General features: G+C 37.2%; 6 protein-coding genes and 1 long non-coding RNA gene across 14 annotated transcripts; 3 read left to right on the top strand and 4 right to left on the bottom strand.

Annotated features, from left to right (window-relative positions):
* Nucleotides 1-51: 51 nt before the first annotated feature.
* On the bottom strand, nt 52-4,374 carry LOC105186076 (uncharacterized). Of its 2 annotated transcripts, XM_025300574.1 has the most exons (6): nt 4,232-4,374; nt 3,485-3,615; nt 2,197-2,401; nt 1,591-1,849; nt 1,409-1,424; nt 52-390 (listed from the first exon to the last, which is right to left on the bottom strand). In XM_025300574.1, exons 1-4 carry the CDS (start codon nt 4,301-4,303, stop codon nt 1,616-1,618), a joined length of 642 nt encoding a protein of 213 aa, XP_025156359.1. In that variant the 5' UTR covers nt 4,304-4,374; the 3' UTR covers nt 52-390; nt 1,409-1,424; nt 1,591-1,615. The 2 variants fall into 2 exon arrangements, with proteins under 2 accessions (XP_025156359.1, XP_025156360.1); XM_025300575.1 differs by having other exon boundaries at nt 52-1,424; nt 1,591-1,771.
* A 1,337-nt stretch (nt 4,375-5,711) lies between these two features.
* On the top strand, nt 5,712-7,074 carry LOC112589010 (uncharacterized). Of its 2 annotated transcripts, XR_003113186.1 has the most exons (3): nt 5,730-5,954; nt 6,039-6,188; nt 6,895-7,074. It is a non-coding gene; the product is annotated as an uncharacterized LOC112589010 (long non-coding RNA). The 2 variants fall into 2 exon arrangements; XR_003113185.1 differs by lacking the exon at nt 6,895-7,074 and having other exon boundaries at nt 5,712-5,954; nt 6,039-6,158.
* Nucleotides 7,075-8,023: 949 nt separating this feature from the next.
* On the top strand, nt 8,024-8,973 carry LOC105186092 (pyroglutamyl-peptidase 1). Of its 2 annotated transcripts, none has more exons than XM_011146064.3 (2): nt 8,024-8,499; nt 8,572-8,973. In XM_011146064.3, exons 1-2 carry the CDS (start codon nt 8,281-8,283, stop codon nt 8,959-8,961), a joined length of 609 nt encoding a protein of 202 aa, XP_011144366.1. In that variant the 5' UTR covers nt 8,024-8,280; the 3' UTR covers nt 8,962-8,973. The 2 variants fall into 2 exon arrangements, with proteins under 2 accessions (XP_011144366.1, XP_025156361.1); XM_025300576.1 differs by having other exon boundaries at nt 8,588-8,799.
* A 96-nt stretch (nt 8,974-9,069) lies between these two features.
* IntS14 (integrator complex subunit 14) lies at nt 9,070-11,561 on the bottom strand. 2 transcript variants are annotated; one of them, XM_011146031.3, is made up of 7 exons: nt 11,030-11,561; nt 10,769-10,958; nt 10,634-10,669; nt 10,337-10,548; nt 10,023-10,271; nt 9,618-9,947; nt 9,071-9,503 (listed from the first exon to the last, which is right to left on the bottom strand). In XM_011146031.3, the coding sequence occupies exons 1-7, from the start codon at nt 11,204-11,206 to the stop codon at nt 9,276-9,278; spliced, it is 1,422 nt and encodes a 473-aa protein (XP_011144333.1). In that variant the 5' UTR covers nt 11,207-11,561; the 3' UTR covers nt 9,071-9,275. The 2 variants fall into 2 exon arrangements, with proteins under 2 accessions (XP_011144332.1, XP_011144333.1); XM_011146030.3 differs by having other exon boundaries at nt 9,070-9,503; nt 10,634-10,958; nt 11,030-11,206.
* A 571-nt stretch (nt 11,562-12,132) lies between these two features.
* Nucleotides 12,133-14,039, bottom strand: amx (TM2 domain-containing protein 3 almondex). Of its 2 annotated transcripts, none has more exons than XM_011146028.3 (6): nt 13,534-14,039; nt 13,211-13,281; nt 12,952-13,095; nt 12,735-12,856; nt 12,515-12,658; nt 12,133-12,425 (listed from the first exon to the last, which is right to left on the bottom strand). In XM_011146028.3, the coding sequence occupies exons 1-6, from the start codon at nt 13,622-13,624 to the stop codon at nt 12,290-12,292; spliced, it is 708 nt and encodes a 235-aa protein (XP_011144330.1). In that variant the 5' UTR covers nt 13,625-14,039; the 3' UTR covers nt 12,133-12,289. The 2 variants fall into 2 exon arrangements, with proteins under 2 accessions (XP_011144330.1, XP_011144331.1); XM_011146029.3 differs by having other exon boundaries at nt 12,735-12,838.
* Nucleotides 14,040-14,199: 160 nt separating this feature from the next.
* LOC105186072 (hypothetical protein) lies at nt 14,200-18,345 on the top strand. 2 transcript variants are annotated; one of them, XM_025300577.1, is made up of 10 exons: nt 14,200-14,217; nt 14,821-15,748; nt 15,844-16,095; nt 16,197-16,464; nt 16,568-16,845; nt 16,928-17,071; nt 17,144-17,387; nt 17,471-17,613; nt 17,703-17,838; nt 17,937-18,124. In XM_025300577.1, the coding sequence occupies exons 2-10, from the start codon at nt 14,822-14,824 to the stop codon at nt 18,116-18,118; spliced, it is 2,574 nt and encodes an 857-aa protein (XP_025156362.1). In that variant the 5' UTR covers nt 14,200-14,217; nt 14,821; the 3' UTR covers nt 18,119-18,124. The 2 variants fall into 2 exon arrangements, with proteins under 2 accessions (XP_025156362.1, XP_011144328.1); XM_011146026.3 differs by lacking the exon at nt 14,200-14,217 and adding an exon at nt 14,514-14,699 and having other exon boundaries at nt 17,937-18,345.
* A 1,056-nt stretch (nt 18,346-19,401) lies between these two features.
* Nucleotides 19,402-22,263, bottom strand: eIF6 (eukaryotic translation initiation factor 6). 2 transcript variants are annotated; one of them, XM_011146023.3, is made up of 6 exons: nt 21,976-22,263; nt 21,136-21,221; nt 20,188-20,363; nt 19,891-20,067; nt 19,635-19,816; nt 19,402-19,540 (listed from the first exon to the last, which is right to left on the bottom strand). In XM_011146023.3, the coding sequence occupies exons 1-6, from the start codon at nt 22,080-22,082 to the stop codon at nt 19,531-19,533; spliced, it is 738 nt and encodes a 245-aa protein (XP_011144325.1). In that variant the 5' UTR covers nt 22,083-22,263; the 3' UTR covers nt 19,402-19,530. The 2 variants fall into 2 exon arrangements, with proteins under 2 accessions (XP_011144325.1, XP_011144326.1); XM_011146024.3 differs by lacking the exon at nt 21,976-22,263 and adding an exon at nt 21,478-21,512.
* Nucleotides 22,264-25,859: the final 3,596 nt, after the last annotated feature.

The following is a 25,859-nucleotide window of genomic DNA, read 5'->3' as shown; positions in this document are numbered from 1 at the left end:
TCTTTCTTTCTCACACACACACACACACTCTCTCTCTCTCTCTCTCTCTCTCTCTCTCTCTCTCTCTCTCTCTCTCTCTCTCTCTCTCTCTCTCTCCTGCGTTCCCTCGCTGCCACCGCTTCCCTTCGCTTCATCACCCGCTGAGATGGTTTACCGTTGCTTCGCAGGACCGAACGATCGAATCCAGTCACTTCATACAAACTTTGCACTTTCACCTTGCACTCGGCTCGCGCACTATGAGCTCACGCGTAATTCGTCCGCGCTCGATATCGCGTGAATTGAACGGCCCATTACAAAAATCAAAATCAGCCTCAGTCCGCACTCGTCTTGTCGTCCCCTCTGACGTTGCCGTGAATGTACATCGTATACGGGCGCAAACATGGTTTCAGGCTGCGTGTAAACGTGTATTATGAGCTCTTTCTTCCTCAGCATCAGCTCACACTAATTGGAGCTATTCTTCTGGGATCAGCGTAGTCTCTTTACCCTGGCCTATTTGTTTGAAAACACCTCGAGTGTTTTCGAGTCATCTCTCTGTCTCTACTTTTCTCGGTTATGCTAAATATAGAGACGGTACGACTATTTTTGCGCCGTCATTAGCCGCGATTTACATTAAGAATGTTAAGAAGACGCCGAGCGGACTCGGAGAATTAAAAAGAGCGCAAAAGATGTAGACTCTAGCGCCCGTTGAAAAAAAAGTTTTCTCTCTCTCTCTCTCTCTCTCTCTCTGTGTGTGTGTGTGTGTGTCGCGTCAATTAGAAATATACTTAAAATAGAATCGAGCGATAGAAGCGATGCATCATCATCTACGTATGCATTACATCCGAGGTTGATGGCAAACATATCCGTTCACACGTGTTCGCGCGTGTTCAAGAGCGTTTGTGCTATCCACTGATGTATCCTTCTCTGACACTTTGACGAGATTTACACGAACCGAGTTTTCCTTAAACGCAAGATTTTCGCACCAAGCTCAAATTGCTGGCGTTTACACGCCGCTTCGCACACTCGAGCGAATCGCCAGAATCGTCCGCATGAATTTGCACAAACACATCCAAGTGTGTAAGCGACACTTTAAACTTGATTCGTGCCAATTAGAAGAGCACGATTAGAATCATTGTTCGCGGGTGTATATCTCGTGCAGAACGAATTTTTCGTGAATGAAATGCTTGCCTCATTAGGCTGGTGGACCTACACTCACGGATTGTGTAACAACCGGGTTGCCACGGTTGCAGGCGCTAAGCAACAGCGATCACGACGAAATATATATCTGAGAATGCCGCGAATATTCCTTATCAACAGCATGCATAAACACACACACACACACACATACATACACACACGAAGTCGCGTGGTAACACTTTTGCCGCGGTCAACAGTATACGCATAATGATTCCTCAGAAATCCTCCTTACGTTCTTATTGCAGAAGCTACGACACAAAAGAGAAGAAAAAACTGAAGAGTTAAAAAGAGAAGATTGAAGGTAAGAAAGATAAAAAATAAGAAAGAGATTTGAAAAAGTTGGCAAATAAAATAAAAGATATAAAAGATGAAATATAAAAATAAGTCAGAGTAACAATAATGGTTGTTTCTTACCGGTAAATCTTACCGGGCAAAAACGTCACTGCGTATCATTGGTCTCCACCGGATCGCACAGCACTTGTTGAAGAACGCGCATTCCGTCCTCGAATTTCAGATACTTGTACGATTGTTTCGACGGTGATCCGACCGTGGATCCTTCCAACAGTATCGCCTTTCCGTCTTCCACTTCTGACAACTTCCAGACATTGCGAAAGTAAATAGTGTGAAGAAAACCGTCGATCAGAACCGAGCTGCTCCACGCACACACATGCACCTGTACGACCATCAGATTTTATGAGTGCGAGTGCGAGAAGCCATTCGACGTGCAATATTGCGACGTGCGTATAGTCGGCTGATTAAAGCTTGCGACACTTTCTCGCTGAAGCAGCGGAGACCAGCCGAGCTTTAATCAGCCGAATACGTCGGAGGAAGCTATTCTCTTCGAGTATCGCAGCAGTGCTTTGCGATACTCCGAACGCCAAGTGCGTCTCGGTTTGCGCAACGATAAACAAGAATTTCTATCGAACTTAAGAGATACGTATCGTACAGCCGAAGGCGGCTTTTCTGCTTGAAGAAACAAACTTCGCGCTTTTTATTGCGCATATGCTGTGCTTCACTTACGTTTATTTTCAGAGCCCGCGCGCATGATTTCATCGAGTGGTGTATGAGGGCGCAGGTTTTGGCAATGTGCGCGCTCGCATCATTTCCGGCAGCGTCGTCATTAAGGTAATTGTCCAAGTCGTCTATCAGAAGTACGGACGGCACGGCCGCATAGGTGTGCAACTTGACGAGTTGCTCCGCGAGACTCTCGTAATCCGACAGGTAGCTAAGAGCAGATATTAACGCATGGATGAGATGAAAGAGCGCGAGCGCGGATTTCACATTAGCAACGTCCGAATCATTCCGAGATTGCGTCTTAATCAAGTGAATCTCAAGCGAGAGATTCAGTGTGATCTCGTTGAGAAAAAGAGAGAGAGAGAGAGAGAGAGAGAGAGAGAGAGAGAGAGAGAGAGAGAGAACGGGGAAGAGAGATAAAAAGAGACGAAACGACGATGGGGAATCAATTCAGCACTTCTTACTCGATCGAACGCCCGTACGTCTATTTTCGAACAGCACATTTTTCAGCGATACCATTCGCATTATTTTGGGATGATATTCACGCGATTTCCGCATTCCATCGTTGCCTTGCAAACTTATTTCTTTCGCAGAAACATCGCTTTACATGGGGCATTGGTATGCACAGTACGCGCGTTTCCTGTATACTATAATAAAGTGATAAATGAAAAATACATTCATCTTCGACGCGCCTGACTGATTAATTTCCCTCGACATGATCTATGCCTGTCCGCTGGTGAAAAAAAAAAAAAGAGGATACACGAGCTCGTAAAGCAGCTCGCATATGCTTACACGGGCGTGGAATATTAAGCATCGGCTCTTGCGTGCGACAATTGAGGCAATTGTAACTTCTTCATAACACCTTTCGCGGAATAACGTTATTAATAACGCATAATTAGCGTATACACACGTTAGTGATGAATTAAAGCGAGAATGCAGCGATCACGGTGATCGAATGCGAAAGCATTCCCGAGTGGAGGCGGATAAAGAGAGTCAAAGAGAAAGAAAGAGCCACACGGCTCGATTTGTCAAGTCGTGGTAGAACGCGGTATGCGGCCTTCCACATCGGTTTGGAACGTTACGCATTTTTGAGACACACACGCGCTCGCACTAGCTCGCTCGCGCGCATGCGAGCGGAAAGTCCGATGCGTAAATCCGCGTCGGCAGCGGCCGTAAACTCCGCACGGCGACTCTCGGCCATCGATTCTTCATGCGGCGCGCGAACTGCGCACACGTGCAACAAAGTGCACGCGCGCGTTCGCGCTCGTGATAGGAAGAAAAATGTTCCGCTTACATAAATCTCATCAGCTTGAGAGCCGCGACTGCTGGATTGCCTCTGTCGTGACAGGCCGCCGGCTGTCTCTCCAGTGGTGCTGGCGCAATATAAACGACACGTCGTCCTTCCTCGGCCCAATATATCGCGGCCTGCGCAGCCGGGAAAAGCTGTGTTTCAAGAAACGCCATACTGCCGACAGGTATTTTACGCAGCAAGTGGGGCCCGCGAAGAGAGAACGAGAGAGATTGAGAGACGGATGCGTAACGAGCCGATTAACGGTGTCGACACGCGTTGACAGTTTGATAGCTCTCGTATTAACCCCAGCGACGGTGGTGGCGGTGGACGCGGGAACGTGCGGAGAGAAGAAAGAGAGAAGAGAAAGAAACGAGTCGCGTAGCAGTTGGCGACAACGAGTCTATCGGCGGGGATCCGGTGATTATAATTGGTAATAAACGAGGACCGTGCGCTGTAAAGGTTCGTCTGCGCCGAGAGTGTTCGTTATTAATGTTTTAAATAGAATAGTAAACAAGATGAACTCTTCAAACGACCGATCTTAAAGAAAGCAAACGGGCCGTGTTGCTTTACGTAGAAAAGCGAGATTTACGTTATTGAAACACGCGGGCAAATCCTGTATAAACGTTTCGCGAGGATTAGACGCATGTTAGTTCACCAATTTCTACAGTTTATTGAAGTTTGTCAGATTTGCTCGCGCATCGGTCTTCATGGCGAATTTATGTCGCTACTGTTCGCATTTTGTCTACGTACCTCGAACATGAAAGACTTGCTCAGTTCTTTCGGGCCACACAATAATGTGGTCTTGATATTCTTCCAGAACATAACTATATGGTGACCCGAGATATGCGCAAATTTTGACGACAGTTCGATGTTACGTTTGTCGCTGGATTCGCAACAAAATATTCGAAATTCGCAGAAACTCCTTGAATTTTAAGTTTGAATTCGATTTCTGTGAACAATTGTAGTTTATAAATAAATTGTAAGAAAACAATGACGATTGAATTATTTCTTATTCTTATCTTATAATTTCTTATTGACCATTATACTGCAATATCCAAATTAAATGAAAAGTTCTTAAACTCGTGATTTCAGAGGGATTTCTGAATTTCACAGGTATACCAATTGAGAAATTTTGTTAAAATTTCAAGAGTGGAGGAACTTTTCCGCGGATTTGGCCGCAACGATTTTGGATATATTTAATGAGATATACACAAGTTGCATAGAGTACTATATATCAAACTTACATAAAACTATAAAATCGACATACATTAATTATTCATGTCGCTGATTATGGTACGACTGGGAGTCGTCAGTCCCGCATATTTTTACATTACTTGAACTTCATCCCCACTTTATTGTCAAAAGCGTAAATCGAGGACGTATCTCATGAGATGGAATGCGCATTGCTATTTTATGAAGTTTCCTTGTAATAGAGAGAGGAAGTAAGCAAGATAAACATAAGTGTAACATAAGTAAATTTCGAAGGACAATTCATATGTGGGACAATTACTTAAACGATGCCAGTGTCAAAACAAAGCGTGCGATAAATTCATTTGGAGTGCTTTTTTGCGAAATATTCCCACGATCTTACTAACAACATTAAATCACTTACCATTCTATGTTTTCTGATACACGGACATTACAGATATACCACATACAACACGTATAAAAATCTTAACAGGTTAGGAAAACGACGGTTTCATATGTGTATCGTTTTTCACAGAAGAAGAAGAATATAAACATATAATATATACACATGAAATAATTAAAGTTATCATTCATAACACGTATTACGTTTCAATCACTTTCGTTAACTAAATTATATTCTTGAAAAAAGAGACCGTCTAAGTAACTCGAAATTCTGAAAAAATATACCAGACATCCCGCCGAAAAGGACAACATTACCACTAAACTCTGGTTCACAACTCTGCTATAAGCAAATTGACCAACCATAGTCAGCTATTTTTAATAATCAATTGTGATTGGTCAATTTGCTTATGACTTATAGCTTAAAGCAAAGTCACAGTATATACAGTAAAGCGGGAAACACACACTCTTGCATAAAGGCATAATGCACAATGCGCAATGAAATCAACCAATTAGAATCTTTATTTCTATTGCCATGCTGAAAATTGAAGACTCTGATTGGTGCATTTTCTTATGTGTTGTGTATTATGCCTTTATGCAAAAGTGCTTCTCGCCAGGCTTGATAAACTATTATGGGAAAATTCTGACCAGTGTTTTAACGCCATCTAAAAGATAGCCCCCAGGAAATGTGAACTACGATGCCAAAAATTCAATATGGCGTCTGTTATAAGACTGGTGCGTGTATATGTTACTTATGTTCGCTGAACGCAGCCAACTATATTTCTATAATAAATATTTGAACGTTGTTTAACACTTCTCGTAATTAAAGGAATTTTTTTTGTGTGGTCATCGTCGCTCGCTCCAAACTACCATATATACGGTGAAGGTAAAGACATATTAACACACTTGTTATTTAGACGTAAGTATTTGTTACGTTACTTTTTATTTGTAGCATCGAAAATGTTTTCAGCGTACGTTGCGTCATAGATTTTAAAAGAACGTCCCTCTAAGATATTTGAGCATAGATATGGGGAGGACATGTTGTGTTCCTGGATGCAAGTCTGGGAAAGAAGTGCCTTCACATCGATTTCCCAAAGATCCTGAAAGATGCTTAAAATGGGTACAAAGTTTGAAATTGAAACATTTAGAAAATTATCCAAGCAATGAGATACAAAAAAATAAAGTGTGCCATAAACATTTTCGTCCAGAAGACTATAGTCCATGTTTGCATAAATGTGTTTTATTAAATGTTGCGGTTCCTGTATTGTTTATACATAATACAAGTATAGATGCTTGGTGTACACATATCAACAACATTTTATGTAAAAAGATAACAACAGATAGCGATAATTATATGTATAAAGCAGCAATGCGAATATCAACAAAATATGCAAAAAAAAAACAGTGAAAAAAATAAAATAAAGAATGAGTATACATTGTTTTAAATTGTTTATTTTTTAAAATTGTTTTTTAGTTATTCATTTTGTTCCAAATCCAATAAATTGATTAAAATTTAAATATAAAATTAAATATACTAAAACGAATAAGAGCTCATCTTTATCGATCGATAAGTTACTTTGCTACGTAGTTCATATATTATTGGGGGTCATCTTTTAGATGGCGTTAAAACACTGGTCAGAAATTTTACATGGAAGTTTAACAACCCTGCTTCTCGCTTTAGTCTAAACTATGTGTATGTGTTCAGGGAGCTTGCTAAAATAAATAAAAATACAATCATCTTCATCTAAAGAATTATTAGTTGGAATAACATACGTATTGCGCCATGTTGTTTCCTGCATTATGACATTCTTTTCCATCCTATCTAGCATTTCTGCACCTATAAACTTCTGCTGTACTCCTCGTCAATTCCAGTGACCTCTGAACTGCACTGCAGTTCAAGTGCAACACCAGTTCAGCTGAAAAGAACAAACCCATGATCACGTGTGAAGCAGATATAAATAACAGTATAATATTTAGTGCTCAACAAAAAATATTAATAAACATCATATTCTATTTTGTCAGATAAAAAGAACGTTTTTATTTCCTAACCGTTCCCAATTTTTATTTTTGTTAAGGAATATATACGATATTACGTTGTAGGACAAATGTAGCTCAAATAAACTGGTCAATAAATTGGACCCTGGTCAACAAATGTCCCACGCGCGATCTTTGCGTATTTCCAAATCTGCAACTGACGCGAATATATTCTTATATACAGGGTGCACAATTTATCTGAAGACATTGAAATATCTCGAGAACTATGCATTGGATAAAAAAAGTGGTTAATGAAAGTTGTTAGTCTCGAAGGGGGACATCCAATGATACCAAACTCGACCTCCCACCCCACCCCCTGGGGGTGGGAGTTGGGGGCAACTTTGAAATCTTAAATGGAAACCCCCATTTTTTATTGCAGATACGGATTTACGCCATAAAATACGTAAATTTTGTCGGAAACTTTTTTTTTGATTCGTGATAGATGGCGCTGTAATCGCAAAAAATTATATTTTCCGCAATTTTCCAGAAATGATCATTGGATTGAGAAATAAAAAATACCTGTTCAATATTTTTAAAGAACATAATAAAAGTTATTCCCCCCCCCATCCTCTCGGGGTAGGGTGGGTGGTAACGTTCAAATCTCAAATGGGAACCCGAATCGAAGAGGGAACTGCTCGACTGTGTAACGCTAAACTGTGTAACTGTGTAACGTTAAAAGTAGTTTCTCGGAAAAATTCAACGCTATCTATCACGAATGAAAAAAATTGTTTCAATAAAAATTTCACGTACAATCTAATTCTGCAATAAAAAATGGGGGTTTCCATTTAAGATTTCAAAGTTGCCCCCAACCCCCACCCCCAGGGGGTGGGGTGGGAGGTCGAGTTTGGTATCATTGGATGTCCCCCTTCGAGACTAACAACTTTCATTAACCACTTTTTTTTATCCAATGCATAGTTCTCGAGATATTTCAATGTCTTCAGATAAATCGTGCACCCTGTATATTCGAACGAGGTTCATTCGTCATTCCGCAATCATTGCGCAAATTCTCGCTGCAGTTTGTTAAATTAATAGATCTCACCCGGGGAGATCTGAATACTTGGTACTTTATTACAACATATTTCGTATCTATCTCGTGATAACGATTCACTGATAAGTGGATTGTAAATAAGGCCGAACGTCGCTCGATTAATTCGTATGATCCAAGTAGCGTCTACGAAATGTGTGTCGATTCTAAGTGTACAGTTTTAGTGACCGGTTTCGGTCCATTTGATATACACGTGGTGAACGCTAGTTGGGAAGCAGTGAAGGAATTAGAAAAATTATGGATAAATGCCAATGAATTCTCTGATGTTAAATTAATCACTGAAGAGATCCCAGTCTCATACAATTATGTATCCACACATATTCCTCTGCTTTGGAAGAAACATAATCCTATGGTAAACAGCATTACAATCTATTTTGACTTGTACAATTTTTTAGTATTTCAGCTAAAAAAGATTTCATTTCAGATTGTTGTACATGTAGGTGTATCACACAAGGCTGAATGTTTGACGATAGAATGTCGAGCTCACAATAATGGCTATCAAAGGATTGATATACATGCCAAATATCCTGATGAAACAGATATGGAGTGCAAAATTTTGGAAACTGGAATAGATACGAATGAACTTTGCAATAACATAAATAAAAATTCCACAAAAAGTGGCTATAAAGCCTGTATTTCATGTGACGCTGGCAGATACCTGTGTGAATATATATTCTATCAATCTCTTTTGATTAATCCAACAAAGACCTTATTTGTTCATGTACCTGATTTTAACAAATATACAAGTGCACAGACTGCTAAAGGTTTATATGATATTTTATGTAATTTACTAAGAAATTCTAAATATAGATAATAATTTTGATTTAACATGTTAATATTATTATATTCTAAAATTTTGTATATATATATATATATACATATTGTACTTAAATTTAAATATTTACCCTGTCTAGTAATATATATGATTCTAAATGTAAAAAGTTAGACTAGGAAATATAAGATTAAGTTAGAAAGTAAAGTCAAAGAATATATATGTAAAGGATGTGATATTTGTGTTGTAAAACACATGTAGCCTATAGAATAAAACATGTACAAATATATTTTTGCTAAATATATAAACGTCCAATATGCGATATAAATGCAATAAAATAATTGATGTGTCATAACTTAAGATCCGCCGTGTTGAAACTTCGTTCGTGCGGGTGGTATATTGTATCTAAGCTCGAGGTATTCTGGTTTTCTGATCATCGATGCTACGTGTCCCATTTGGATCGTACAGTCGGGATTCAGATTTGGTGGTAGTAACGTACATTCTCGCTCCAAAATGCACGCCAATCCTTCCAATAATTCAACGAAACCGATCGATGCTGCCGCGCGTCGTAATCTGTTTACCTCCTGTGTAATCATCAGGAATGATTACTTCAAGATCATGTCTAACATGGGTGATACATCGTCTCTAATACATAGATTGAATACATGTAATGCTTGTTCATGACATCACCGATTTACCTTGTAGAAATTTTGAGTTTTCTCGGGCAATTTCCGCGCATGTCTTAATATCTTTTGAATGTCCGATTGCAAGCCAACCTGACGAATCCAGGAAGGTGAATTCTGTGTATAACTCCTTTTTTCGGTAGGTCTAACTGGAAAACTAGCTCCAGCAGCATCAGTTGCATCTGTAGGTCCTAAATTGCCAAAAGTACCTAGCCATGGTATAACGTCACATCCCTGTTCTAATACCGTCAACATTAAATTGGACTTTTTTTTGGTATCTGCCCAAGAGTATATGAAACCATACCAATCATTATTCAATAAACAAAGGGCTGCCATATTTTCCACCTGCAAAATATGTTTTATATCAGAGGTATCTCAATATTGGAAAAGAATGGATTGTTGAACACCTGAAGGCACCACCTTCAACGCTCCGTGAAGCAACACACAGAAGGACGGTATTTTTCCCTCATCATTTTCGTCGTCCGAGTCATCTTCTAACGGTATACCTTGCATACTCGCAGTTTTCTCTGTCGACAATGGTAACACCAGATGTCTGGAAACAGCACTTGGGCTACCAACATCTCCTACGGATATGAATCCACAGATTTCTATGGTATTTGATATTACCAAGCCTGGGACCAATTCAAAGTCCGTCTTCTTTGTGTAAGGCTGAAACATCTAAAGTCTTTATACGAATGCCAACATAATGATCTACACTGCATACTTGTTATTACCATAGGTGGGGGTGATAATGAAATACGAGAACCTAAATGGCCACATTTTAGATATCCTTGGAATGAAACATAATTTGTTTCAGCTAATTTTTGAAAGCAAGTTGCGACTGAATATTTGCTAAGCGGTGAATCTGGAACTAATACAATGCTATCACCACCGGCTAGATCAATTAAACGTTGATATAAAGGTAAGCCTCTCTGCAAAGCAAGATCTGAAAATTTAACATGAATATATTCAATATATATTCAAAAGTGTGCAATAAAATGTATATAGTGCTTTCATCTCTCAAATCTTACCTTGTTGTGGTGCAATACAAACAACACTTAACTTTCCTGGATATGGAAAAGGTAATGGAAAGGGATTTACATCTTGTACAATATTTAAAGTATTTAAAGAATGGGCTAAAGACATTGGTCCTATGCCAGTATTACCATCTGTAATCAGTATTACTTGGCAAGCTGTTGTATTACCCCATTCTGCCATTATAACATTATTAACACCACGCAGTGCTGATTCAATGCAAGTTTTATCGCATTCTTCAATAGTCTGTAATTTGGCACGTATGCTGTCGTAGTCCCGAGTAAAAGGACAAATCACTTCATACAGTGATGAAAACACAATCTAAAAGTTTAAATTATTTGTAAAGTATATATACACTACTTTATCAGTGAAATATATAGTAATATATTTACCAATGACACAAATTCCAACTTTGAATTGACTTGCAAATAATGTAACAAAGCACTTATACCGTGTATTGCTAAATGATGTCGCGTTGATTGTTCAGTTGGTAAACCATCATTCATACCATTACTTAATACAATTCTTCTCATTGATAAAGAAACATCTAGTGCTATTACCGTAGGCATCTTGACGGTTGAACCAAATTCTAATAAAATTAAATAACAGAAATATTCGAATATTTTATAAAATATTCACAAATCAAATTCACAGTTCTCAAATTTCCGTAATTGAAACTTCATATATTTCATAACAGATTTCACGCAGGTTATGCGAAGATTTGTGATAATGTTGCTTCTATATTTATTAAGAGATAGAAATGTATGTATTTTAATAGATTAATTTTCCGTTATATAAGACATAATCTCTTTTATAATTCATTAATAAGTAATTTTAAGTAATAGTTTTAGTGAGAACACGTTTGTTGTGTTGTATTCATCGCAAATGCTATTACATACGCCGGTTCATACTGTCGGAACTCTAACCTGACTAATCGATATTCGATAGATTAGAAAATTGATAGATCAATATGTCTCTCTTTTTCTTCTTTCTTCTCTACAGATTTTTATCAATTTCAAAGTCACAATGAGAATTGTGACCTTTTTAATATTCTATTTCCATTTCATTCTATTAATTAATAAAAAAATTTGATACAATTTCATATGCCATTGAATTCAGTATTCAAATATGGAAAATTTGTAAAGTAACATTTAAAAGTAACATTTAAAAGATGTTACATATAGTATCTATAATTTTTGTGTATAAAATGCAGGGAGAATATGTACTATACAAATATATGTATATATTTTATATTACATTGCACATTCTTCTAGTAGTATATTATAACAATTCACAAAGGATAAATATATTAAGATATGTCTCACATAAATTCTATTATATAACAATACCAATATAAACTCTATTTCTATAAAAGACCTCGTATTTATATATTTATATATATAATATATAATTTATATATATATATATATATAATACATTTAATTTATATATATATGTATACATATGTATATATATGTACATATGTATATGTCACGTTGCTTGTATTATTCATTTTACTTATATAATACTTACTAAAAAATATTGCATACATTTTTCTCTTAGAAATAAATAAATAGTAAAATAAATTAGAAAAAGAATTGAACAATTGGACTAATAATGTCTATGAATATAATATAATAATTTATGAACATTTAAATGTACAAAGAGCCATCAGCAGGACCTAAATATCTCATAGAAATTAATATCACATCGATCAAGGTCCATACACCTAGTCCACCAAAACTGAAGAGCTTTCCAATTCCTTCTTGCCAATGTCCCAAATAAAATCTGCATTTCAATAAACATTTCATGAAATTCAAATTCAATAATGAAACAAGCAAATATCTGCAATTCATATAATATTTAAAAAATTATACCTATCTGCTCCAAATCCTCCAAGAATAATACTTAAAATTAGAGCTGTAGACCATCGATAGCCAACTGTCCAGTTACACTGCAAATTTTTCATAAATCTCCGTCTTCCCAGACATAATATATCATCATTTACTGTACAATTTGTCCTACAATATTTGATTAAACCATTATTCATGCTAATGCCGTTATAAATAACTTAACTGACTTGATAATATTATAAACCTATAATATTGTTGTGGAGATGCCACTGAGCTACAAGAATTTTTTTGCTGGCACTGATGTTCCCAGTGCTCAGTTTGATAACAAAACCGACATATATACTTTTTCTGGAAAGATTGTTCTCCCTATAATCACAGAGCATTTTAATTTAATCATGAAAATATATCTAAATCTATTAAAGCATTGTTGAATTTAATAAATAACCAGAAGTTTTACATACTATACAATCAACATGTTCCAACACAGAACAGTTAGCAACATATGTTGTACCATATATACAATTATAGTTTAAATTACATTTTAAGCATTCGCTATTCAATTCTGTGCAGGATGTTCCACTTGGACATAAGTTAGTCAGTTCTTCCTGCAATTTAATGATCCAAATTATATATATATGTAAATATGTATGTGTATATATATATAATGTATATATATATTTTTTTTAAATCTATTGTACATATAAATTCAATAAATCTTACCTTTTTACTACTACTATAGGCTGGTGTAGAATTTACATTAATATCTTTCATGGCATAACTGACCATACTTTCTGCAATTAATATATTGTTTATTTATCACAAATGTCTCATAATAAGATTATTTATTTACATTTATTTTTTACAATTATTGCAATCTATAAAAACCTCCATGAAAGTTAATTATACATAGATATAATGACATAAATGTTCAATATCAAATGCGTTGCAAATATGAAAAATGGTATTTAAAATAGAAATAATTTTGTGTATGTGATATACACTGTAGTTAAGTAATATACAGCCGTAGAGTCAATTTTACTGACCATAACCCATGTGAACCTCTTGAGTGGAGGTTGACAAGAGTGCTATGAGGAGAAATATTATGTTTCTCGAATTGATTCGCACAACATTCATCGTGCGAGAAAATTCGTTTCACCGGCTGGACACTACACCCGCCGAAGACTTTGCCGTCCCAATTCCCGAGGTTTTATCGCACACATGAAATCAAAAAATACGATACGCGTCCCATACACCAAGTGTATGTATTTCCAACACATGCATACAATTACTTACTTCAGTAGGTTTGTTCTTTTTAGCTGAAGTAGGTTGCTTTTTGTCGTTAAAGTGAAACAAACATATAAATTTGCGTCGAAGGGAAAAGGAACAAAGTTTCAATGCAGCATTGGTTCGGCTAAAAAGAACAGACTTACAGATACATAATTCGGCTGACTAACATTCAAGTTACACTACTTAAGCAATAATAGTCGGCTATTAAATTGTACTTCTTGATAACAAATGCCTGTTTCACTATCGCTGTTAAGCAGTGTACTTTGATTTCCTGCCTAAATGACTCATTACTATCACCCACGTTACTTTCAAGATCTCCGCTAGTAATAATTAGTCAGTTTATCGAAAATTCAAAATCGTAGTACAACTCAAGAGTGGGTCAGCCATACCTGTGATCTGTAGTACTACAAAAACAATACGTTCCTATTAACTGCCTCGAGGTAACTTGCGACAAAAGATCCGCGTTTTTTTACTAGCGATTATACGTACATGCAAAGCATACCTATTTATTCAATCAAAGAAAAAGAAATGAAGTAGCAAATAGCAAAGGAACAAAAGTAATGGAAAAAAAAATGTAAGATTCGTATATACTCTCATTCCTCTGTAGAATCAGCTGACTTCCGGTACTAATACGAGACAGTAGAATGTAAGGTGTTTCCGCGGTAGTTTCGCCTGACACGAAAGGTTGTGTATTTTTTATACACGAGAGGAACGAGACATCATCTGTCTTCTCCTCGCAAGCCGAGCTGAAGTGTCGTTGGCGTCAGGCTTTTTCGTAGCCTAGTTCCGGCCGGAACGTGATGTCAATCTCCGCCTAACCCGCGCACCTCGCTGAGGCATTTCTTAGAACTTCGTAAAACGAAATTTGTCCATTACTTCTCGCATTCGATCTTTAGCGGATAATTTCGTGTCGCATTCCATGGTAAGCTGGCGATCTCGCAACGACGGTATCGTCAAGAGATATAAAGATCAATTCTGTTTGTCTTTACCTTCATCCGTGAGGCTGATGTTGAGGAGGGGTTATCATGTGTCTTCGTTTATAGGATGCAGTGTAACGCGTTCGCCGTTGGTCCCATCGGGAATAGCATGAATTCGGAGGAAAACGGTGCGAGTGATCAGGATAAGGCGGAGGTCAGGATGGATGGTTTAAAGAACGACAATCAAAATGCCGAGCAGGCTGCTGTGACGTCGAAAGTGACGCAGTTAGAGAGCAGAGCCACCGGTGAACAATTGAGATTGAGCAGCAACGGCAGCGAGAATAACGTCAGGCTGATACCATCCAAGATGAGCATTGTATTTCCGAACAGGATGAGAGCCAGTCAGACTGCCACATCCGATTGTGCCAATTCTCTGGAACAGAATGTTTCTCAGGATGCTTCGAATGCGAACGTATCTTCCATGTTTATGAGTACCAGCAATATCAAGTCTCAGACTATGAACACCAATGTTGTGTCAATTGAAGCTACGTGTCAATTGAAGCACAAGACTGTTGTGAATATAAGCGCATTGAATCTGCCTAAACCCCAGATGCACTTGAATCTGCCTAAGCCTCAGATGCACTTGAATCTATCTTCCACTCAGGCAAATACACACCACAATCATAATTTGATATCAGTTTCTCTCAACTCTGGTACAGCCACCAATAATGCAGTGCCGCATTATAGTGTGTCCATATCCAGCTCATCATTAATGTCTCCTGATTTACCAATAATCAAACCAAATGATGATATAGATATGAAGAATAATGTGGACTATGCATCAGCGATAGAGAAATGTCCTTCTAAAGTTTCCTGTAGCTCGGATTCTAGTCCAGAGGCTGATTGTTCCTGGACATCAAAGTCCTATGGATCTAAACGTATACTGAATAATATAAGTGGTAGTATAGGTTCAACAAGTCAAGGTACTTGTTGTGTCTTGAGACCTAATATCAATGGAAGTAGGGAAGTCGCTGGTCCTAGTGGGTTACAGTGGGTAGGTTTTAGGATATTGTGACAAAGCATCGAGAAATCTTACTGAGAAAAAGTAAAGTTTGATTTATAACAAAATAAATTCTGTGTTATTTATAGATTCCGCAGAGGGAGCAGGTAGAACGAATGGATTCTAGTTCCGGAAATGAAGGTGATATGTCTGACGGAGAGGATTATTGCATCTATACTTATAAGGGAAACGACGATATGATTCATTTGGATCAGAAAGAGGAATTAAATCAAGGCCATGCAGAAGATCGCGGGGCAGCAGGCCAATACCATAGTGGTAGATCAAGTCCAGAGATGGATTTCTTGGAAATGGACTTTGATCCTGGGCCTTCTTGCGAGCAGGTATCAAATATTCACTATGCCATGAAATTAATTTCACGTCTCCGAGCTATATCCGTTGGTCTAGCTATACATAATTGGGTCTGATTGTTTCTTACTCATAGGATACCGGAGACAGCGATTTGGCCTCTATAAACGAAGATATACAGAACATAGCTTTAGATAATGTAGAGCCGGATCCGATGCTGAACGATCTTAGCAGCGGGAAGGTGGTGTCTAGGCAAACGATGACTGCCGTGTCGCAGAATTCGAGGCAGAGCACGCAGAACGTCAATCACACGGCTTTTCAACAGTGCATCAATAATCAACCCGCAATAGAGCAGAGCGTGAAGTCAACTTACTCCGCTCCGTGGATGCCTAGCACCAGCTCCGGTATTAATATAATTTTTCGTTGGCTGCGACCTTCCTTTCGACAATGTGACGTTACTGATCGTACTGTCTCTACTAAATATTCAACGCTGTACGAACTTTACAGGAAGATGGGAAAGCACGTCGCTCTATCGCAACACAGGTTGTCCATTACGCGAATCATACGGTTATCACAACACAAGCGGCGACCTTATCTCACCCGGCGATAATAGAGATTCTGATTCGGAATTATGGGCTGAACCGTCGACAGCAGCCGTCCAGGACAATTCGAATTTGAATGCCAGAAGGGTCAATCTCAGTTCGACGCTTTACCATCGAATGATGGCCAAGAAACTGATGCTCAATAAGCAGGCTGCGTTCAATCAAAGCGGTGACTCTAACCTGGTTTGTATAAAACCGTTTGATGCAATGAATTCGAAGGTCTAGCGAGTCGTGTGACTAAATTTTTATCTTGATTTGTGTATAGGAGAGCGAATTGTGTAATGAACGAATCGACGGGCTACCGCCAGTTGAGAAAGTGATGCTATGGAGCGAGCAGGAAGCTACCATGAAACAAGTGACACAAATCGGCACATCTGCCTGCGGTGCTACGTCTGCGATTAACGCTTTGGTAACATTAAAAGATTTTTATATATATAATCTTATCACCGTCGTTCATCATACTTTTGTTCTCTGTTTACAGTTGGCATTGAACATGTCATTTTCTCTAGAAGTATTAGTGAAAGGTGTAAATACAAGATTGAGAGAACTGGGTGTTTCGTTGCCGAGATATCTCTTGAGCCGATCGGTCGCGGGAGCAACTCATAAGGACATAGCGCGAGGAATATCTCTGTCGACGAACGGCGCGGCTGTAACAAAGTTCTTTGCATTTTATCCGGAACGGAAAGTGTCTTTGTCTCATTGGTTGCATTATTGGATCTCCAAAGGTGAGAGAGGAATACATTACTCGGTTCACTAAACAAATATATGTGTAGAACGAGCATGAAAGCTTATCTTCGCGTTTTCTCAGGTGCTGCGCCAATCGCAACGTTGAATCTGCAGCATTGCGGCGAAGGTTGCGATATACCGGATGCCTGGCATCATCAGATGATATTTGGTGTAGGACAGGCTGGCATATACTTAACAAATCCTTTAGAATGCTTACCCGAAGAGGTATCGTATCAGTTGATCGTCGCGAATCACGTTAACTTGTACAATTGTCTTGTCGATTCGAGTGAAATCTTATTACGATGCTCTTTTAGTTCTTATGGCATCAATTGATTAGCCCCAGCGTCTTGTTGATACGAAGGACAGATGTTTTAGCACATTGGAATGCAAATACGGATCTAACTCCACTCGCAATGATGGATCAGAAATGGCGAAAACTTAATGTTCTCGGTACGTACAAATAAAGTAATACACTTCCATCTTTTTCGGTCTAAACGTTGAAAGTATTTGTTCTACAACAATTTTGACAAAATATTCGTGGGTAACAGGGCAAGTTGTAAATATGGTGCGTGGGGCAATGAGCGAGAGACAGCAACCTAACAGTACGACTACAGGAACCACTCACATTCGCATACCGGCGTCTTATCAAGCGGGCATTACGTTGGTCATGTGCGCGGATTCTGCCGCCGCCACAGAGTTGTTACACGCCGAACAACTACCACTACTCTAGTCCTGTTAATCTAAAACCAATAAACAAGTATAGATCGGTCGATTTGATCTACAGTGAATTTTATTAGCAGACCGGCTCGCGGTAATGATCATATTTATAGTTTATTTACTACGGTACAGACAGAACGTTAAACAGACTTGAAACGGGACAAAAATTATTTATATTTTCGACATACGAGACACGTTTGTATTTCCAGAAAATATTGATTAAAATATATTTCAATAGAGTATTTCTGTTTTATATACAGCAACATCTATTAATTAAGAAAAAAGGTATTGAATTTTCTCTACGAATTCTCTACATTTGTGTTTCAGTAGCAATACTTGGGTGTATAATTACGTCTACAAAGAGGTAATATAAAGAGATTTGAGATATTTCGCATTGTAAAATTCATTAAAAATTTTGGGTTGGTTTTCCATTCATTTTGTTACTCTTATTTCTATTTATTGTTTTAATAAAAATGGATATACATTTTTATTTAAAAAAATACAATTACATTTTTTTCACAGTAGTACTCTAGAAATTGAACTGTAACAAACAGAAAGTATGTCACTATATTTATGAATTTCAATATTTTATTACACTATATGTTGTATATCCTATGTCAGAGCTCGGCAAAATGTGCACGCGACGGCCGATTTCCGTCTATCTCCGCCCACCGCTATTCCCTTTACCTCGCCGCTCCGCGCGCTGCCTACAAGCCGCTCGAGTCTCAGGAGCATGTTTCCAATAGTTTTCCACGTCACCCATGAAATACTATTGTTGACGCGTTTTTTTGTAAGTGGTATGCCCAGTAAGCCTAATCCACTGATGACTGTAACAACCCGTAACTATTAACGTAATTGAACAGAAGCGAAATAAAATATGTTAAATGAAGAAGCGAAATAAAATATGTTAAATGAAGAATATTCAATTCGATTTTCGGCGTCTTTTATTGGTAAGAGTGGAAACGTCAATTTGGATATTGTATGTAGCGAGCCGCATAAGACATGGTAAGGAATCGTCGCTTAAAGAAGAACACTTCTCATTTTTTATAAACTTTATTTTTGAAAAATGAAGAGGCCTCTGGGGATACCACTTAAAAAAAATGCCAACAATAGTACCTCATGGGTGATGTGAAAACTATTGGAAACACGTTCCTGAGGCTCGAGCGGCTTGCAGGCAGCGCGCAGAGCGGCGAGGTAAAGGGAATAGCGGTGGGCGGAGATAGTCAAAAATCGGCCGTCGCGTGCACATTTTGCCGAGCTCTGTCCTATGTCGGAATTGTGAAGTGCTTGTTCTGGATGTCAGACGTAAGCATGGCATAAATCTTGTGCAATCGTGTATGTTGAATAAATATTCGGTTTATGTACATGTATGCAATCTAGAGTCCAGCACAAACTTTCCAGTTTATCAGGGATGTCTTTGTATTTTTATGACATACTAAGGAATAAAAAAGGTCTTGTTACATAAAAATATATCGATATAATTATGTATGTCACACTACATTACTAAATTTGTTTTATCAGAATCATACCTTTCTATAAGAGACGCACGCATACTTGATGTAATTGCAGCCGGATTAGCTTCGTTAAGTTTAAAAACACTTTCGATAACCGACAGTTCTGTTGAAGTAGTTTCCATACCGCAGAAAGATACCCAATCATTTACAACCATACCAGCAGCAATTACATTACTACCTCTGTTTACAGTACCAGCCTAAAATATAATTATCAATTAAGAAACAGGGTATTGTTGAACTTCTTCATATTGTTAGGCTGAATTTATCTTACCGCAAGTGGTACTTGTAAAAGAGATGAAAGCTCATCTTGGTCCTGTATAGAAGTCTTTGGATGTACCATGCCACCTTGATTTGACAAAACTGAATATGATCCGACGAGAACATTACTCGCAATTGTTTGTCTAAATACTTCTACATTCAGTGTGTCAGCTAAAATTTCCTCAGTTTCCTAAGAGTTAAAATTGTAAAAATATGTTTAAACTTATTAAATTAATATATATATATTCTAGTTATAAATATTTGCTTGTTCACATAAAATCCAATATAAAAAGATGTATTGGAGATTTACCCTATCCAAATCTGGATGAACAAGAGCAACATAATCGTTGCATGCTATAACATTTCCAAGAGCAGATAGTCTCTCTTCTACTCTTTGAACTTTCACATTATCTGGCAGAGAATTCCGAATATGTTGTAATTCTATGTCTGTTGTAGTATTTGGTACTAACAGCCCACTTTTGTTTCCTGTATTATAATTAATCAAATATTCATATATATTATGTATATATACACTGCTCAAAAGAATTATGGCATAGATAATTTATTGCCGAAAATTGGCCAACTTTGACTGATCGGATCTTTGACTGACGGATCGCCGTGGTTCGTCACTTCCACAGTAATTATTGACTGTGGAAATGACGAATCACGGGGTCCTTATCTCTTCTGTCACGGACACACACACACATGCGTGCACACTTGACCCGAAGGCTAAAAACAACGATATTTTTGAAGGGCTGTAACTTTGCGAAAAAAAATTGTAGCGATTTCATTTTTTTTCATATTGAACGGGAAGATTTGAACTTTATGACGATGCAAACGGCGTCCCCGAAAAAAAATTGTCCATGTCCGTGCATTCCGTCAAATTTTGCAATTTTCAGTATCAAACAGTAGCAAACATGCCCTCAGATGTCAGGGATTACAGGGGTGGGGGTACATTGCATGCAAAAAATGGAGATACATTCTTAAAGTAGAGACTTCAAGCTTCATTTTTGAAAAAAATAATTAGTCTACAATCATTTTCCGCTAAGTAATCGCTAGTCAAAGTTGGCTAATTTTCAACAATAAATTATCTATGCCATAATTCTTTTGAGCAGTGTATATATTGCATAATTTTTTTTTGTTTCATTATGTCTTATAAATTTTTGTTTATATATAATAATGCATAACATCAGAAAATCATTTTTAAAAAGTAACTCTCCAGTTTGATTACATGAAAAAATTTTTATTATATTCTTACCAATACATAGTCGACCAATAATACGACACCCTGCAATTGATGCATGAATAACTGGAATTGTCTCCGATAATTCTGCTTCAAATACACTGCAATTATATTAATATAACAGTGAAATACTTAGCAATTGTAATCAAATGATGATAAGAACATAACATTGAAATTTATATTCATATTAAATCAATGATTAGAATTGTATCCATCTAATTAAAAAATATATATATATATTATGCGAAAATTGATAAAACAACATGAAAGATTTTTTTTAAGGTTTAGCGATTTTGTCATAGTCAGCCGCGCCATTCCTACAGGATAAAAAGGTTATGACACGGGATTCTTATAAACCTTTTATGACAATTAATCATTCTCGTCCATAACTACTCGTTTTGTTAAACATCGTCCAGAACATGAAAATTATTGGAAATATATTTCCAAAAATTAAAGATTAAAATATAACCTTCCTCTCTCTGCTTCAGTCAGATCATAACTAAACTGAAGGACGAATGTATACGAGGTTAAATATTCTTTTTGTCCCATAAAGCTCTTAAAGGGAATAATATAGGGATAGCAAGAATGGAAAAAAGAAAGTTTTCCTCCGCTAATTAAATTAGAAAGTCGACTTCATCTTCCTACATTGCATTTCGTGCCTTTTATATGAACGCATGGTTTATATTTCTTAACTATACGATTAATATCTTTAGAGACGTATCTTTAGGGTTATATTGAAAATATCCACGTGCATGAAGATTATCTATATATATGTAAAAATTATCCAATACGAATAGACGAGTCATTCTTAACAGCAATTTCGTAAAATTACGTTATCAATTACGTCATGCTCACCTGTAAAAATTTTCGGAACCACCAATTGCTACCAAGCAATAGGAATTTGTCAATTTTGAAAAAACACCGATCTCATTATTATTCTCAAATTGTACACGTACCGCCATGATTATAAATGGACAAGCTTTTACTTCAAACTTCGGCGTTTTACCTTTAAACGTTTCGGTGTGTTTGCGGTACCCGTTAACACGAGACTTCCACGTCTAGTTATTACCAGTGATGGAAAATTGGGTAGGTTGGACGTGCATGCGCGACGATGTTAGTGTCAAGCTAGTATCAGAGAGTAACCTGAGAGCGGCCAATACGACATTTTTTGCGACACCGACTTTCCGCACTGGGAAAGGACGCCATCTGCATCCATTTTGAGAGGGGAACTACGATAGTACATCCACTTTCAGGTCTCGGTGGTAAAATCTGCATATGGTGGAAGTCCATGCTACATCCACTTTCAGGCGGTTTATATCCGTGCTACAATGACAGTTGCCATCTCTATGGGCCGTATTCATAGTCCGGTCTTATATTTAAGATCGTCTTAAGTTCATCTTCAGATGCTGTACAGATCATTTCATTGGCTACAGAATATCTGAACGTGAACTTAAGACGGTCTTAAATATAAGACTTGACTATGAATACCGGCCTATGCCAGACTATGCCCGGTGGTCTAAAAAGAGCGGGGGAGAGGGGGGAGGAGCAGAAAAAATAAAAGTACATATTAAATGTTAAATCTTCGAATATATATTGCCGTATCAAAGTCTCTTCTATAATAAACAATTTGACATGTATGGAGACGCATGATGTATCGTTGTCCGCGTCCCGTTCACTTTGTCTTGTTTTTTAATTCAGCATCCCGTCCGCTCCGGACATTCACTCGTGACACTGACAGTGGCCGTCGGTGAGCATTCGATCCGCTTGGAGGAGCATGTGTTATTCACGTAATTAACGTGACAAGACTCCGATTATAAATATCCCGCGAGTCGACGAAATATTTGAACTTTTAAAAAAAGCATCAAAGAAAATCACGTTAATGTTGTCATGGGTAAAAATCTCACCCCAGTATATATTTTCTTATTTTCGAAATAAAAAAAGCCAAACGAATGCAATTAAATGTTATTTATTATCATTGAATATTAGATGAAAAGTAGAAGACTTATTGTCCGCAGCGGATAATCTAACATTTAATAAGAACGAGACAAAATTCGCATGTCAATAGAGACGGTTTAAATTCGGCGTAATATGATTCTTGGGACAGACGTAAAGTATTACGAAGTTTGAAGCGAATCTCTCACAGGCATGCTTTGAAAATACGAGTTGTTTTCATTTTCAGCTAACGGACGACGCAGGCATCAACACTGATCGGCAAAGTGGGGGGTAACCGTGCCTTCCCGATTGTTTGTTTTCATACGCTTATACATGACTCCGTGATTGCGGAAAGGACATTGCGCCTCGGGCCGACGAACGACGCGCATACCGCGACGCAGAGTACGAGTGTCGGTAGTCGTATCGGTTAATACGCGTTTCTTTGTCCGAATCTTACTTGCGCGAGTGTTAGAGCTAGAGTCAGTGTCGTCGCCAGTGCTACGATGGAGTATCCGGGGGTGCTGCGACGGAGTAACCAGAAGGAGGACGTCGGATCGAGAAGTCAGGATGCAGAGGACTTGGAGCGCGCCGAGAGACGTGGACAGCGATACATCATATATGGTATTCGAGGTATCTCGAGTCATTATTATTACTCAAGATTTTTCTGATTTTAACGGACCTTATTCGAAGTAAGGACATACCCGAGTCGAAATTAGATCATCATTCATAGTTTATCATCTGAAAAATAGTTTGAAATTTGATTATTCGTTAAACTAATTTCACGTAACATGAGTTCTACTTTTCTTTTCTCATAAAATATGAATGTCTATTCAAGCAAGGTTGCTAAGGCAAGCTAAGGTTTATGAATACAAATTTATAATTATGTTCTCAATGAAAAATTGCACATAATTTAAAAAACTATGAATAATGATCTTAGAATCTGATATAAATTTTACAAGTATTGATTTTTATTCGCCTAATAATGCTCAGATTGCTGTTTCCCTTTAGAATCTGCTAGAATGTCCGTTTCTCATTCTTGTTTATCTTTCTTATTGTACCGAATTAGAATTAAAATCTCTATTAGTGAAACAGCATTATTAGACATAACCGTTGTCTTTTTGCAGCTTCAGCTCTTTTGAGAGCTACAATTCTCATCATTCTCATTAGAAAAAAGAAAAAAAAAAGAGAAGAAAAAAGAAAAAAGAACTTTAAGAATGATGAGAATAAAAAGTGTTTTTCATCTCCCATTTCCTCTAATTCTTATATGATTATTTAATCCTTATATATTTATCTCACGCGCAGTTCTAACAAAGACAGTTCTATTTACGTGTTTATCTTTGTTCTCTTTCTTGCGCTGTTAAGCAAATATATAATCAATATCAACAAAAATTGCTCATTTAAATTAAGAATATAAGGATTAAGTACATATACATTATCGAGATAAACGAGTATTAAACTGCGGAATACGTCGCTGTTGAAGACTCATCATGGGCGAGACTGCGAGAGTAGCCAGATGTAACGTTCAGGTAAGACAAAGCTTGTTCACTATTGCGCATCTAGATATTCTGCAATGATTTTTCAAATTGGATGCAATTTGCAGGATCAATGTAGAATTAATATTTCGACTTGGGAAAGACTCGGGAATGAGAACGAATTGTCATTGCACTTGGACAATCTTCTGACACTGATTTATGGTATTGATCGATATTCGATTTTCAGTACTGATTTACTCTTTCATTCCTCTACAAGAAAACAGAAAATTAATACGAATCGTTCATTTATCCGCGTTAATTTGATGGAAAAATTACGTATTGATCGGTCTTCGGTTTTCGGTACTGATTTATTCTCTTATTTCTTTATAAGAGAAGAAAAATTGATACGGATCGTTCGATTAACAGAATTCATTTGTTAAGTAAATTAAAGGGGTAAGTACCTGAAAAATAAGAACAAATTGTCATTGCACTTGGACAATTCTCTGACACTGATTTACGGTATTAATCGATATTCGATTTTCGGTACTGATTTACTCTTTCATTTCTCTATAAGAAAACAGAAAATTAATACGAATCGTTCATTTATCCGCGTTAATTTGATGGAAAAATTACGTATTGATCGGTCTTCGGTTTTCGGTACTGATTTATACTCTCATTTCTTTATAAGAAAAGAAAAATTGATACGGATCGTGCGTTTAAGACAGTTAATTTGTTAAGTAAATTAAAGGGGTAAGTACCTGAAAAATAAGAACAAATTGTCATTGCACTTGGACAATTCTCTGACACTGATTTACGGTATTAATCGATATTCGGTTTTCGGTATTGATTTACTCTTTCATTTCTCTATAAGAAAACAGAAAATTAATACGAATCGTTCATTTATCCGCGTTAATTTGATGGAAAAATTACGTATTGATCGGTCTTCGGTTTTCGATACTGATTTATACTCTCATTTCTTTATAAGAAAAGAAAAATTGATACGGATCGTGCGTTTAACACAGTTAATTTGTTAAATAAATTAAAGGGGTAAGTACCTGAAAAATAAGAACAAATTGTCATTGCACTTGGACAATTCTCTGACACTGATTTACGGTATTAATCGATATTCGGTTTTCGGTATTGATTTACTCTTTCATTTCTCTATAAGAAAACAGAAAATTAATACGAATCGTTCATTTATCCGCGTTAATTTGATGGAAAAATTACGTATTGATCGGTCTTCGGTTTTCGGTACTGATTTATTCTCTTATTTCTTTATAAGAGAAGAAAAATTGATACGGATCGTTCGATTAACAGAATTAATTTGTTAAGTAA

This window comes from Harpegnathos saltator, unplaced genomic scaffold (assembly GCF_003227715.2).
Source record: "Harpegnathos saltator strain DR-91 unplaced genomic scaffold, Hsal_v8.6 scaffold379, whole genome shotgun sequence".
Classification (NCBI taxonomy): Eukaryota; Metazoa; Arthropoda; class Insecta; order Hymenoptera; family Formicidae; genus Harpegnathos; species Harpegnathos saltator.
This window is presented reverse-complemented; position numbering and strand designations above follow the sequence as displayed.

Coding starts and splice junctions, on each gene's coding strand:
- LOC105186076 (XM_025300574.1), bottom strand. CDS start 4,303: ATGTTCTGGAAGAATATCAAGACCACATTATTGTGTGGCCCGAAAGAA. Junction 3,616..4,231: donor GCAAGTCTTTCATGTTCGAG/GTACGTAGACAA, acceptor CCGGCTGCGCAG/GCCGCGATATATTGGGCCGA. Junction 2,402..3,484: donor CTCAAGCTGATGAGATTTAT/GTAAGCGGAACA, acceptor ATCTGCTCTTAG/CTACCTGTCGGATTACGAGA.
- LOC105186092 (XM_011146064.3), top strand. CDS start 8,281: ATGTGTGTCGATTCTAAGTGTACAGTTTTAGTGACCGGTTTCGGTCCA. Junction 8,500..8,571: donor GGAAGAAACATAATCCTATG/GTAAACAGCATT, acceptor ATTTCATTTCAG/ATTGTTGTACATGTAGGTGT.
- IntS14 (XM_011146030.3), bottom strand. CDS start 11,206: ATGCCTACGGTAATAGCACTAGATGTTTCTTTATCAATGAGAAGAATT. Junction 10,959..11,029: donor AGTTGGAATTTGTGTCATTG/GTAAATATATTA, acceptor TTAAACTTTTAG/ATTGTGTTTTCATCACTGTA. Junction 9,504..9,617: donor AAACTCAAAATTTCTACAAG/GTAAATCGGTGA, acceptor ATGATTACACAG/GAGGTAAACAGATTACGACG.
- amx (XM_011146028.3), bottom strand. CDS start 13,624: ATGAATGTTGTGCGAATCAATTCGAGAAACATAATATTTCTCCTCATA. Junction 13,282..13,533: donor AGAGGTTCACATGGGTTATG/GTCAGTAAAATT, acceptor TATTAATTGCAG/AAAGTATGGTCAGTTATGCC. Junction 12,659..12,734: donor TCTCCACAACAATATTATAG/GTTTATAATATT, acceptor CAAATATTGTAG/GACAAATTGTACAGTAAATG.
- LOC105186072 (XM_011146026.3), top strand. CDS start 14,822: ATGCAGTGTAACGCGTTCGCCGTTGGTCCCATCGGGAATAGCATGAAT. Junction 17,614..17,702: donor TAGAATGCTTACCCGAAGAG/GTATCGTATCAG, acceptor ATGCTCTTTTAG/TTCTTATGGCATCAATTGAT. Junction 17,839..17,936: donor GCGAAAACTTAATGTTCTCG/GTACGTACAAAT, acceptor CGTGGGTAACAG/GGCAAGTTGTAAATATGGTG.
- eIF6 (XM_011146023.3), bottom strand. CDS start 22,082: ATGGCGGTACGTGTACAATTTGAGAATAATAATGAGATCGGTGTTTTT. Junction 20,364..21,135: donor TATTGGTCGACTATGTATTG/GTAAGAATATAA, acceptor ATTATAATACAG/GAAACAAAAGTGGGCTGTTA. Junction 20,068..20,187: donor TTCATCCAGATTTGGATAGG/GTAAATCTCCAA, acceptor TTTAACTCTTAG/GAAACTGAGGAAATTTTAGC.